The sequence below is a fragment of the Bombina bombina genome, chromosome 4, assembly GCF_027579735.1.
Source record: "Bombina bombina isolate aBomBom1 chromosome 4, aBomBom1.pri, whole genome shotgun sequence".
NCBI classification, from domain to species: Eukaryota; Metazoa; Chordata; class Amphibia; order Anura; family Bombinatoridae; genus Bombina; species Bombina bombina.
Genome location: NC_069502.1, coordinates 364,864,676 through 364,879,017, shown reverse-complemented (window position 1 = coordinate 364,879,017; position 14,342 = coordinate 364,864,676). Strand labels below are relative to the sequence as shown.

At 41.9% G+C, this 14,342-nt stretch overlaps 1 protein-coding gene across 2 annotated transcripts in view; it reads left to right on the top strand.

Moving 5' to 3' along the window:
• LRRC31 (leucine rich repeat containing 31) overlaps positions 1 to 14,342 on the top strand; it is a 78,304-nt gene that overhangs the window by 19,669 nt on the left and 44,293 nt on the right. Inside the window, exon 5 of one of the 2 annotated variants that reach the window (XM_053710121.1) lies at positions 8,613 to 8,768. In XM_053710121.1, coding sequence (XP_053566096.1) covers positions 8,613 to 8,768 — 156 coding nt within the window. Of the gene's footprint in view, positions 1 to 8,612; positions 8,781 to 14,342 lie in introns of both variants that reach the window. The other variant, XM_053710120.1, reaches the window with a different exon arrangement.

Here is a 14,342-nt window from a genome sequence, read left to right as displayed (position 1 = left end):
CGGGGAGCCAATTTATTGTAAGGCACACGAAGGTTCAAGTTGTGGGAGGACAGCCAAACTCTCTCAACAACCTGGTAGGAAGGTGCGGGCAGACGCCTACGATCAGCCTGGAACTTTTGGCGCTGCATAGAACGATGAAGGCAATCCTGAATCTGCACCCACGTGGAACGGAGTTGCTGGAGATGCTCCTCCATAGCCGGAGTATCCTGAGACATGAATGAATTGGGCAACAAGGATGGTTGAAACCCATAATTCGCCATGAACGGGGATAACTTGGAGGAAGCATTAATAGCACTATTACGAGCAAACTCTGCCCAAGGTAACAGTTCAGACCAATTATTGTGGTGATCTGAGACATAGCAACGGAGGAACTGTTCCAGAGCTTGATTAGACCGTCCCGCAGCCCCATTGGGTTGAGGGTGATATGCCGAGGAGAAGGAAAGCTGGATCCCCATTTAAGCACAAAAGGAATGCCAAAATCTGAAGACAAACTGGCTACCCTGGTCCAAACACTATCTCCTTGGGTAACCCATGTAAATGGAAGACCTCCCGGGCAAAAATTGAAGCAAGCTCCTGAGCAATAGGCAGCTTCATCAAGGGAATGCAATGTGACATTTTAGAAAAACGGTCAACCACCATAAGGATAACAGTATTGCAATTGGAAACAGGGATCTCGACAATGAAGTCCATCGAAAGATGTGTCCAAGGACGCTCACCATTAGCAATAGGTTGAAGAAGACCCACAGGAAGACGTGGAGGAGTCTTATTCTGTGCACAAACTGAGCAGGAGGCAACATACGCAGCAACATCAGAACGAAGACCTGGCCACCAGAATTGTCGAGTGACAGACCAAATCATTTGGTTCTTGTCTGGGTGACCTGCGGCTTTAGGATAGTGGTAAGTGTGCAAAAGTTTAGTTTGAAGATTCTCAGGAAAAAAACACTTACCACTAGGTTTCTCAGGAGGTGCATTGGTTTGTGCAGCCAGGATCTCCTCCCCCCAAGGGAGAAATCAAATTAGTACGTATGGTAGCCAAAATATGGTCAGGAGGTATAACAGGAGTAGGTACAGACTCCTCCTTGGACAGAGGCGAAAATTGTCGAGAGAGGGCATCAGCCCTAACATTCTTACTACCAGGCAGGTAGGAGACCATATAATTAAACCGAGACAAAAATAGCGCCCATCTGGCCTGTCGGGGCGACAAACGTTTTGCTTCAGATAGATAAGTTAAATTCTTGTGGTCAGTAAGAATGAGTACTGGCACGCTAGTACCCTCGAGAAGATGCCTCCATTCCTCCAAAATTATGGCCAGTAATTCCCTGTCGCCAATTTCATAATTGCACTCCGCTGGAGACAATTTCTTAGAGAAGAAACCACACGGATGCAAGGAACCGTCAGGCGTAGGACTTTGAGACAAGAGGGCACCTACTCCAGTCTCAGACGCATCGACCTCAAGAACGAAAGGCTGGACAGGGTTAGGATGAGCCAGAACTGGAGCGGCAGCAAAGGCATTCTTAAGACTATCAAAGGCCTTAATGGCAGTAGGTGACCAATGGAGTGGATCATTCTCTTTACGGGTCATGTCTGTGATAGGTTTGACCAAGGAAGAAAAGTTTTTAATAAACTTTCTATAGTAATTGAATAGACCGAAGACCAACTGGGCGAGGCCACAGCAGAAATGCAGATAACTTGTCAGGATCCATGGAGAACCCTGCAACGGAGATAACATAACCTAGGAAGGTTACTTGAGTCTGATGGAACTCACATTTCTCGAGTTTACAAAACAGGCCGTTCTTGCGTAGTCTCTGAAGAACCCGTGTAACATCAGAACTATGAGCCTCAAGTGTGGGTAAGTGTATGAGGATGTCGTCTAAGTACACCACAACACACTGTTGCAACATATCTCGTAGGAGATCATTAATAAATTCCTGAAAAACAGCAGGAGCATTACATAGGCCAAAGAGCATTACAAGATACTCATAATGCCCGCTCCTGGTGTTAAATGCTGTTTTCCATTCGTGGCCCTCCTTAATCCTTACGAGATTGTACGCTCCTCTCAAATCAAGTTTAGTAAAGACCGTATCTCCCTTGAGGTGGTGAAAGAGTTCCATAATAAGCGGAATAGGGTAAGCATTCTTAATGGTAAGACGATTAAGACCCCTATAATCGATACATGGTCTTAACTCGCCACCCTTTTTCTTCACAAAGAAGAAGCCAGCCCCTACAGGAGAGCAGGATTTGCAGATGATCCCCCGCGACAGAGCATCGGCAACATACTCCTCCATAGCACAATTCTCAGCAACAGACAGAGGGTACACCCTGCCCCGAGGAGGAATGGCTCCAGGTTGCAGGTCTATGGCACAATCGTAAGACCGGTGAGGAGGCAATGTACCGGCACGCACCTTGTCAAACACGTCTAGGAACTCTCGGTACTCCTCTGGCAATTGAGATACCGAAGAAGTGCACAAGACTTTAACTGGTTTCCGAAGACAAGTGGAAATACATTGCGGGGACCACGACAACATTTCGGACCTGCGCCAGTCGGAGAGTTTATCACCTGGAACTGGAGGGTTTCAAAATGGAGAGCCCCAACACCCATGGACAACGGAGCAGTTTCATGAGTAACGAGTGCGGGCTGAAGGGGCCTGCCATTAATGGCCTCAATAGCAAGCGGAACGGACCGAGGCAAAACAGGAATGGAGTGCTTTGATACAAAAGCACTTTCAATGAAATAGCCCGCAGCACCGGAGTCAACAAGAGCCTGAGTGACTATGGAGGAGTCCACCCAGGAAAGGACAACCGTGACCAAAGTTTTCTCCTTAAGCGGTTCCGGGGATGAGGATAAACCACCCAAGGTCTGCCCCTGACAGGACCTTAGGTGTGAGCGTTTCCCGGCCGTGTAGGACAAGACTTCAAAAGGTGACCCTGTAACCCACAATAGAGGCAGAGCCCCTCCCTCCTCCTAAAGCCCCTCTCCTCCGCGGAGAGACGCGTGAATCCCAACTGCATCGGCTCAGCAGTACCTAGTGACTCGGGACCAGGAGGCATGGGAGGATAGGGAGGCATGGGTGGGAACAAACACATAGGAGACAACGGAACAGGAGGCTTCCGCAAGCGCTCCTTGAAAGAGGGCCTCTCTCTGACTCTGATGTCAATTAGGATCAAAAAAGACACCAATGCCTCGAGATCCTCTGGTAAATCTCTGGCAGAAACTTCATCTTTAATCGCATCAGAGAGCCCATGAAAGAAGGCGGCAACAAGGGCTTCATTATTCCAACCTACCTCTGCGGCAAGCATACGGAACTCAATAGCATACTGAGCAACAGATCTTGTACCTTGCTGAATGGACATGAGTCGTTTAGCAGCAGAGGAAGAGCGAGACGGAACATCAAATATCCTTCGAAAGGAGGCCACAAATTCAGGGCAATTTGAAATCACAGGTTTATTAGTCTCCCACAAGGGATTAGCCCAGGCAACAGCTGTGTCAGAGAGTAACGAGATGAGAAATCTCACCTAAGCTCTGTCAGAGGGAAACGCCTGAGGTAACATCTCAAAGTAAATGCCCACCTGGTTCAAAAACCTTCTGCACTGAATAGGATCGCCTCCATATCACTGAGGTAGAGGTGCAGAACCGGACATGCTCCTGGTAGGACTAGGTGCAGCAGCGGAAACAGGAGCAGCCATAACTTGCGGGACACTTTGGTCCAAATGTGCAGTGCGAGTCAGCAGGGTTTGCAGGGCTAGTGCAAATTGATCCAAGCGGTGATACTGCTCATCCATCCTGGAAATGATGGCAGGTAAAGGTGGATTATTAGCACCATCAGGATTCATGGCCTTTGCGTAATGTCAGGGTGCCAGGAATCAGACTGAGATGAGAAGTGCAAAAATAATCACACCTTTATTAATAGCAAAAAATAATAAAAAGTCCACAAGTCAAATAACAAGCCAGGAGTCAAAACCAGAGCTGGTAGTCAGACAAGCCGAGTCAGGAGCCAAAGCGAATAGTCAGACGAACTGGAATCAGGAACAAGGAAAACAGCAGAGTCAGGAACAAGCCAGGGATCTGGAACCAGGAAGGACGTCAGGCAGCCAGGTAATACACAGGAACTCTCACAAACAGGTCTGAGACAACGCAAAGGCAAAGCATACTGAGCAGAGGCCCTTTAAATAATAAGTGATGACATCATAATTCTGAGACTGCATCCTGTCTCACATGGATGATGCACACCAGTCTGGCCATAAAAGGAAGTGCAGGAAATGAGCAGCATCCCCCACAATGCACCATAGTCAGGAAGAGAGGTGAGTAAAATGGCTGCCAGCAGCACATGGCAATTACAACAGGGAGAAAACCCTGACACTCACGGAGTGTTTTCTGTCTTAGAAGAATCGGTAGCCCCTTTTTGCCTCTTTATCCCTCCTAAGGACCTCGTCCCAAGGAATAGAGCGAGCTGGCTGGAAAAAACCCACAGAGCGTAGTGTAGTGCAGATCTGACGTCCTATCATTAACTGTGCTGGGCTAAAGGCTGTGGCATGGCTGGGAGTCGCCCTATAGGCCAAGAGAGCTAGGTACGGCTCAGATTGCTTTAAAATGAACTTTGATATTTGAACCGTGCTTTCAGCCATTCCATTGGCCTGCGGTAATGTGGACTTGACGTAGAATGGAAGAAATCATATTCACTGCTGAAAGAACTGAACTCCATGGAAGCAAACTGCATTTCGTTATCACTCACTAACTACATTGGTATGCCCCACCGGGTGAACAAGCTCTTGAGACAAGTGATAACGGCTTGACTGTTGATCTCATTCAAGGCTGCAGTCTCCAAATATCTGGAATAGTAGTCAATCATGACTAGGTAATTTTCCCCATGCGGTTTGCACAAATTTGCAGCTATTTTCTGCCATGGGCATGCAGGGAGCAGGGTAGATTTCAAGGGCATGTGGCTTGCAATGTCAGAACTGATCCCAGGCACCATACTGCTGTAGCTGCCCTTTCTCTGCACTTTGTAATGACCAAGTGGCCATCATGAATCCTGCTTAACTTCTCCTGCCGCATGCTAACAAGAATGACAATGCAGTCTTGGAACAGCACTAACCCATCCAGCTCCATGAGCTGTGACCTCTCTGACTGGTAAGAACTTAAAGACATCCAGGCTGCCCGGCTCTCGGGTCAACCTTCTTTTATGTACTTAATAACATCTGTATCTAAACGTGTCTCCTGTCTTATTTGCTATAGATTTCCTAAAGAAATGGATTTGGATGCCAGAACTAAATCCACATACACCTTCACATCTGATTCCGTTGAAGATTCTTCAGCAGCAGCCAGCAGGAGCCTGGAAAGTGTATCTGCCACTACCAGTTGTTTCCCCGGCACATCCACTGCCTGAGTTGATTAGAGGGACTAGCGGTTTATGGTCAGTCTCCAGACTAAATTTCTGTAAACCCACTAGGTAACGCTCACAGGCCCAAACTGCAGCCAGGCACTCTTTCTCAATTTGGGCATATTTCGACTCAGCAGCCGTCAGTGTACAGGAACAGTAGGCGATGGACTGTAGTTTGTTTTCATTCAGCTACAGGAGGGCGGCCCCTAGCCCATAACTGCTCACATCAGCACTAACCACAGTCTTTTTAGAATGGTCATAGAACCCTAACACTGGGGCAGACCCCAGCAAGGACTTGACCTGTACAAAAGCTTCTTCCTGTGGAGGACCCCAGACCCAGGCAACATCTTTCTTCAACAACTCTGTGAAGGGGTGTAGTACTGTGGATAAATCTGGAAGGAACCTGCCCACATAATTCACAAGGCCCAATATTTGTCTCAGCTCGTGTACATCAGAAGGACTTTTCATCTGTTCAATAGCAAGGATTTTATCAGGGTCCGGCTTGATGCCATCTCCATTGATGATATGCCCAAAGTAACATAACTCAGATTTTCTAAAATGGCATTTCTCTTTATTTAATTTCAGCCCAGACTCTCTAATGGTCTGCAGTACACAGCTCAATCGCTGATCATGTTCTTCCAATGTAGACCCATACACTAAAATGTCGCCCATGATGACTGCTGGGCCCTTGTTGTCTCTTAGGAGGGAACTCATCCCTCTTTGAAAGATTTCGGGAGCAGAGGATATCCCAAAGGGGAGTCTGCAGAAGCAAAACCGACCTACCGGTCTAATGAAGGTAGTCAGTTTGTGGCACTGTGGATCTAGATGTATCTGCCAGAAGCCGCTGGAAGCATCCAGTGTAGAGAACTTCGCACCAGCCAGTTTCGGAGCTATGTCTTCAAGCGTCAACAGCACATATCTCTCTCTCTTCACCGCCTCATTCAGCCTTTTCAAATCTACGCAGATGTGTACCTTCCCATTTTTCTTCACAACAGGCACAATTGGGGCACACTAGTCAGTTGCTTCAACAACCTCTTCAATAACTCCCATATTCTATATACGCAGAAGTTCCTTCTCCACTTGAGGCATGAGTGGGAATGGAATTCTACGAGGAGTGGTAATGCTGTATGGGACTGCATCACTTTTAAGTGATATTCGGACTGGGTTGCGATTCAGTAGGCCCAATTCACCAAACATGTCTTCCGAAATCTCATTCACTCTGGCGACAAGGCCCAAACCACAGGCTGCTTTCCTGCTCAATAGGTTGTTAACACACTGACCTCTAATTACATGTACCCACATGATAAATTTCCTCTGCTTGTACTCGCAGCTGGCAAGAAATTTCACCACACAATCGATGCGGCCACCAGGACTATGAACTTTCGTTGTAACTTTTGCAAGCTGAGGCTGTCGAGGCAGTTTTATGAATGCTGCAAGGGACATTACAGTGATGTCTGCTCCCGTGTCAATCTTGAAGGCAACCTTGGCTCCCATTACAGTAAGGGTAACCTGCCAATCTTCGTCTGAACCAGACCGTTTAACAACAGACCCTACAAAGGACACTTCTAGACCCTCCTGGTCACTATCCACCTGCATCTCCTCAATGTATTCAGTTTTACACGCCACTTCAAAATGGCCCATTCGGTTACACTTCTACATCTTTTATCTTTAGTGGGGCATATGACATTCTGATCATGGATATGGTTACACCGCGTACAGCAAGTCTGCTGCACCCATCCGCTTCTGGGCCTATCTGTTGCCCTTGGTCTACCGCTCACACTGTGCCTTTCACCTGCAGCTCTCCTGAACTGCTACACTTCATCCACAATACTCTCAGACCTCAGATCAGCACTTTGCTTTTTCCCAAGTTCACTCTGGCGGGCCATATGATCCAAATAGCCCCATCTAACGTTAATTCAGCCTCCAACTGTAGCTTCAGTAAGACCTCAGCATCTGCTAATCCAGCTTGGAAGCAATCCTGAAGCGTTGAAACCGCTGTCGCCATGTGGTCCAAGCTTCAGGCTGAGAGCATTGAAGTAAACAGCTTGTACAACACATCTAACGTAGTACCTGCGACATAGACTATAAGGGCTATAAGCCACGCCCCCATACGGTAATGTCAACTCCCACTACCATCACAATATCCTAAGACTATTTCTACTGTGTGTGACTAGTCTTTTTTTTTTTTTTTTTTTTTTTTTCTAGTGGCCGTGATTGTATTCTAAAGCTATTTCTACTGTGTGTGACTATTTTTTTTTTTCCAACAGCTGACTTAACCTGGTGTTTTTTAGTTGGGGGTTTAGATGGACCTATATACTGTATAGGTGGTTTACAATTAAGGAGGTTTACTAATAGGGGTCATGTATGGAGGTTTTCTGTAGGGTGTATCCTAAGTGTGGTATCATTTTCCATTTGGTAATAGTGTAGGGGGTAATGAGTTTACTATTTGGGCAGGTTGCATGTGGGTTTCTTTGGTTGCTTGTAGAATTGTAGTGTAGGGTAGGGGATAACCAAGTGGAGCTGTGTCAGGCAAATTGGAGCAGATTGTGGTTAGAGTTAATAGTGGTGGCATGGCTGGTCAGCTGTGGTTAGGGTTTAATGTGGAGGTACTGGTCTGATTTAGGAATAATTGTGTTTTGGCCCAGGTCATTGTGGTGAGGGCAAGTTTGCCTGTATTAGTTGTCTGTGTTATAGAGGCTGGTGTCAGCAGCTCCATGCCTGGCTAGTCATGGTTACCAGGTATAAGGAGCTGCTCACACACAGCACTAATGTGCCCATCTATTGTGATTCAACTGTACAAATGATACAGTACACAAACCATGCTGTATTTGTTGGATTGGGAGTTAGCTTGCAGTATGTTAACATAAATAAATGTTTTTAAAATGTGTCATAGTAGCAAGGTAACTTATCACCTAGAAATGTTTGGGAATTCAGAAATCTATCTCTCTATTTTTATTAATTTGATACAAAAAATAAAATAAATAAATAAATAAAGATTTGATAGGTAAATAAAATAAAACAAACAAGGCTCTATTTCTGTATAAATAGAGAGATGTCAAAAATGATAAAAATAATCTCCTCTTTGGGGCAAGTTGTAGACTAAAATGCCCGGTCCTTAATGGGTTAATAAGACTTTTAAAATTGCATGATCTATTTGAATCATGAGAGTTTAGTGTGCAGTGTTGTTGATATTTTATTTTTGTTTAAACCACCTATTTGTGTGTTTTTTTCCAGGAGAAGCACTTGAACATATTCCATTGTTAGAATCACTAGATTTGTCATGGAATAGTGATCTTGGAGGGAATCTGTCCCGACTCACCCAGCACATATCAACCCAATGTGAACTAAAGGCTCTGTATTTAACAGAATGCAACGTCAGAGCAGCAGATGGTAAACCTCTATGTAAGAAATAGAGCTGGAATAATTGTATCTGCTACCAGGGTAGGGAACTATTCAATCTACAATAGCTACTGATAAGCAAATCATTAAAAGAAAGAGAGATATAATATTTTAACCACTTTTGCTACTGGAATATGTGTTACTAGTGCAAAATAGGTTATAATAGTGCTCTTTGTCATTGATTGATGTGCATTAGTTACAGCCAAGAAGAGTCAAACACTGTTCAGTATGACAGGCAGAGCATAAGGTAGGTTTTGTTTAGGTCTTTGTAACCTATCAGCACCCTTCCTCTTCCTTTCCTTGTTCCTATTTCTCTCTCCACTCTTGTAAATCTTTACACTCTCAGATCACTTACCCAGTGCTTGGTTTCCCTCCTTCAGGACAAGTTTAAGGTATAAGTATGTTTGAGGTACTAATATCCAGTGCTGAAATCCATTATATAAAATACTAGGTGTCTCGAGCTTTGCCTAAAAAATAATTATATATATAAATATATACACACATACATACAATATTATATATACATACTGTACATATATATATATATATATATATATATATATATATATATATATATGTGTACTGTATATATAAATGTTTAAAGGGACATTAAACACTAAATAAATGCTAGATAGAATGATGAATTCAAAGAGAAAAGTAGTCTGAAAATAACATGTAGATGTATTTTTTAAAGTTTCATTAGATGTTTAAATATTGAATATTGTCTTTAAAATAATGGGAGCTGCCATGTTGTAAATTAGGTTTCTTTCTCTGCTGTGGCCAATTAGGGACAGTTTAAAATAGGTCAGTAGAGTGTGCTGCCAATTGCTGTGTGGGATAAAACAGAATTCTGCACTTCCATTTCTGACAGGAACAAAAAAGGCGACAATTTAAAAATTGAATTATAGGAAAGGGGGCCAAAATAAATAACGAGAGTATATTCCAGAGGTTTTTCCCCCCATAAATATACAGTTTATAATTTTATATTACCATCTCAAAGTATTTAATGTCCCTTAATCATATATATATTTTTTAGATTTGTTTGTGTTCATTGCTGTTCCCAAACTGACCCAATTCTAACCCCACTCACCGAAAACATTGGCAGCAGATAAAAAATATTATATTTTAATTTTTATTAAAAAAATTAACAAAATGCAGAGTTAACCCTTTGATGACCGGGTTACTTTGTCTACATTGGAACAACAGCGCTAAAGCCTGACGTGGTTAGGACGGAATAGAATGCCATAACGGTCTTATACGGTTAATTGTATTATTATTAATAATAATAATAATAATAATAATGACAGCAATATGTAGTGTTCACCTTCTTTACTGATTGGTAAAGGTCCTAGTAAATCAGGGCACTCCTGATGATTTAATCAGTAAACAAGCTAATGACATCAGCAGCAGATCCTGTTAGGGATACCAGAAGCTGCAAAATATATTTTAGGGCTAAATTACTAATGGAGCCCAAAAATATTAGTGCTATTGAGCGCTAGCCCAACTCAAATTAAATCAATAGTTCTCTTATTCTTCCAGTCATATTACAAGTAGAAAGTTACAAGTTATCATGCAAACAAAAGTCTCAGGCACACTAATGTCTGTAGGTCAAAGGGAAGTCCCTGTCCCCATAGACTTCAATTAGACACGCTACAATACCCTGTTCTAGCTTTCGCTTGAGGACTAACACGAAGGTGCGCTAAGCCAAAGTGCACTAAATCCGAAGGCACGTTGACAAATAGTTTAAATAGCATTTTTCTTCACTCACAAAATGTTATTATAGTTAGATATATTTAAAATATATATTTCTATAACTATATATCTATATAGACCTATCTATCTATCTATCTATCTATCTATCTATCTATCTATCTATCTATCTATCTATCCTGTGTATATATATATATATATATATATAGATATAGATATAGATATAGATAGATAGATAGATAGATAGATAGATAGATAGATAGATATACCAGCACTACTCTAAATCAGTTATATAGCCTTAAAGTGACCGGTATAGGAGAACCTAATTATAACCGTCCACCTGTGCACAGAGAGTCAAAAAATACAATTTTGCAAAGAAAAACCCAGCACATATGTATCACAAAAATTTAAATAGCAAGGCTGAAGGAGCTCTCGGTAAACCAGGTTGCTGATAAAAATGTTTCATTTATATTGCACAAAATTATATATATGTAGCAATTCTATATGATAGATGGCAACTATACATTACACCATTGAGTCCCAATTTTATATATAGGAAATAATTATATCAACATAGCTCCATATATGACACCCTTGGAGGCCTCTATTAGTCGGGTCACAATGGCCATCCAATTCATGGGAAAAAAAGGGATTTTAATTATTAGAGGTATATAATCCCATATTGCGGCCTTTTCAAAAAACAGAACCATTATGTCAGCCAAATTCTAGGAACAGAAACAGTTCACATTGATAATGTTACACAGAGCATAATCTTGGAGCTTGGAACTTGTAAAGGTAATGGTTTAGGATGTAGTTACCGCTTTGATCGACAGTAAGTATAGCTACACAGTGGCAGGGTGGTACACCTAAGAAATTACTTGGGGTTAATTGTGGTCCATGATTATTGATATCCAAATGAACAGTTCATTCACACACTGTTAGCATTGTTCATATACACTGTACCTTTCCCAAAGCAGTTCCATTTGTTTACCAGAGTAGTGTTCCGTTATCCAAACAGGCACTTAGTGGTTACCCATGCCTTACCGCTCTTCACCGTTCCTTATGCGGCTGACCTTTTAGGGCTTGACTTTCCTGGGGCTCAAAGTATAGACGGAGGTGGTCAGCTGTTACCCCTCCGATCAATTGCAGCAGCTACGCACGTTTCACGTTTGGGTACATGGGCTTCTTCTGGCTGAGTTGTGATTTGTTGCAGACATCATGCAGTTTAAATCTGCCTGAAAACTCCTCCTCTTTTTCTACTTTACTCCCGGGTTGAAATTGTGTCAGTACAATTAGTTACTTTTGTTGCCATCTATCTAAATTATATTTACATTCTATCCTTATCTACTTTCGGCAGTACTTTGCAGACTGTTGACACTGCATCTTGAATTTAGTTCAATACAAGAACAAACATGATTTTTATGTTATAAAGTTTTGTTCACAATTACTTGATATAATGATATCAGAGAGCCCTAGATATATAATTCAATACATGAACACACAATATATTATTGATTATATTAAACCTTAGGTTATATATCCCTATTATAGTACTTGGGAATTTTATTCAAATATTATTTCTTCTGATAAAAGTCTAGTAAAGTTTCAGCGATCATTAGCCTAGACGTGCATCAGGGTTCTAATTTTAAACTGAAATCTATTTATCCTTTCTACAGAAATGGGGCAACATTTATCTTCTCATTGAGGCCTAGGGGTTTTAATGATTTAAGATTAAAAATCCATTTACATTCTGCTTGGAGTAATTTTTGATCTAAGTTTCCACCCCTACCTTGCATATTTATTGCTTCTAGACCTCAACAATTTCTTATTACTGTTATGGAACTCTAAGAAGTGTCTTGCTATTGCACTATATTTAATGTTGTTGTTCTTAATATCTCTTTTATGTTCTCAACACCATTGATTATGTAGAGGAATGTACGAGACAACTAAAGGATAGAAATCAGTACAAACCTCTTAAGTCTGATCCAACATAAAAATATAATGATTTACTGCTTTCAATACTCTCTAAAGCCTTGGAAGATAACATAATAAACAAAAAGGAATTTGATTACCTTGAAGTAAAATTCCAAATTACACCAACATTCTATACGATTCCAAAACTACACAAGGGAAAATTCCCACCACCCGGTAGACCAATAGTCTCCGGACTAGGTTGATTAACTGAAAAGATCTCCCAATATGTAGATTTTTGCCTTAGACCATTCCTATTTAACTTACCATCATATACAAAGGATACTATAGACGTACTAAAGAAATTAGATGATATTTCCGTTAAACAAGACACACTATTAGTTGCCATTTATGTGGAGTCGTTATACTCCTCAATCCCACACAAATTAGGTGTTGAGGCACGTAAATATTTTCTAAAACAGAGAGGTAGTCTATATGATAAACATACTGATTTTGTGCTGGAACTACTAATGTTCATTTTAGAGCACAACTACTTTATATTTCATGGGAAATTTTATGAACAAATATTGGGAACTGCAATGGGGACATGTTGCGCCCCTACTTATGCATGTCTGTACTTGGGAAAGTGGGAACAGGATTGTGTTCTGGATAGTGAATTCAATAGAGAAAATTGTATTGGCCTATGGCTGAGATTCATAGATGATATTTTCCTATTTTGGGAAGATTCAGAAGAAAAACTACAAACATTAATGGGCAAATTAAACATTAACAAATGGAACTTGAAATTCACATTTTCCCAGATTACAGACAGCATAACTTTTTTGGATCTGAATATAAAAAGAACAGGGAACAAAATAGAAACATCTACACACAGAAAACCTACAGCAGGGAATACCTTGCTAGCATATAGCAGTCATCATCCTCAGAATTTAATAAAGAATATTCATTATGGCCAATATTTACGCCTAAAAAGAAATTGCTAAGATGAGAACAAATTTAAATTAGAATCTAGGGAATTAAAGGAGAGATTTAGAGAGAGAGGGTATCCTAACAATGGCCTCTAGTTATCAAGCCGTCAACCTCAAATATGCTGGAATTCCGCAGCGTATTTGTGTCAAGGCTGATTCGCCTAAGTTATCAAGCCCTACACACCGGCAAAAGTAGAATTTAGTGATGTAAGCTTCGATCCGTCCGACACAGATCGATTCTTACGTCACTCCAGATGTTCCGTACACAAGTTCGGCACAATCTGACTACTTTTGCTAGTTATCAAAAAACTAGCAGGTACGCTCAGCACTTTTCCGGCCCAGCGGCGGATCCCATTGGAATCATTGGGAATCTGACCATAGCGAAAGTTCATGTTCGCTGCTGCCCGACATCCCATTAATTCCTATGGGAGCTGTCTACACCTAACACCCTAACATGTACCCCTAGTCTAAACACCCCTAATCTGTCCCCCCTACACCGCTGCAACTAAATAAAGTTATTACCCCCTAAACCGCTGCTCCCGGAGCCCACCGCCACTCTAATAAACTGATTAATCCCTAAACCGCCGCTCCCGGACCCCGCCGCCACTATAATAAATATGTTAACCCCTAAACCGCCACTCCCGGACCCCGCCACCACTATAATAAATTTATTAACCCCTATCCTGCCCCCCCTACACTGCCGCCACTATAATACATTTATTAACCCCTATCCTGCCCCCCCTACACCGCTGCCACTATAATACATTTATTAACCCCTATCCTGCCCCCCCTACACCTTCGCCACCTATAATAAATGTATTAACCCCTATCCTGCCCCCCCTACACCGCCGCCACTATAATAACATTTTTAACCCCTAAACCTAAGTCTAACCCTAACACCCCCCTAACTTAAATATTAATTAAATACATCTAAATATTATAACTCTTATTAACT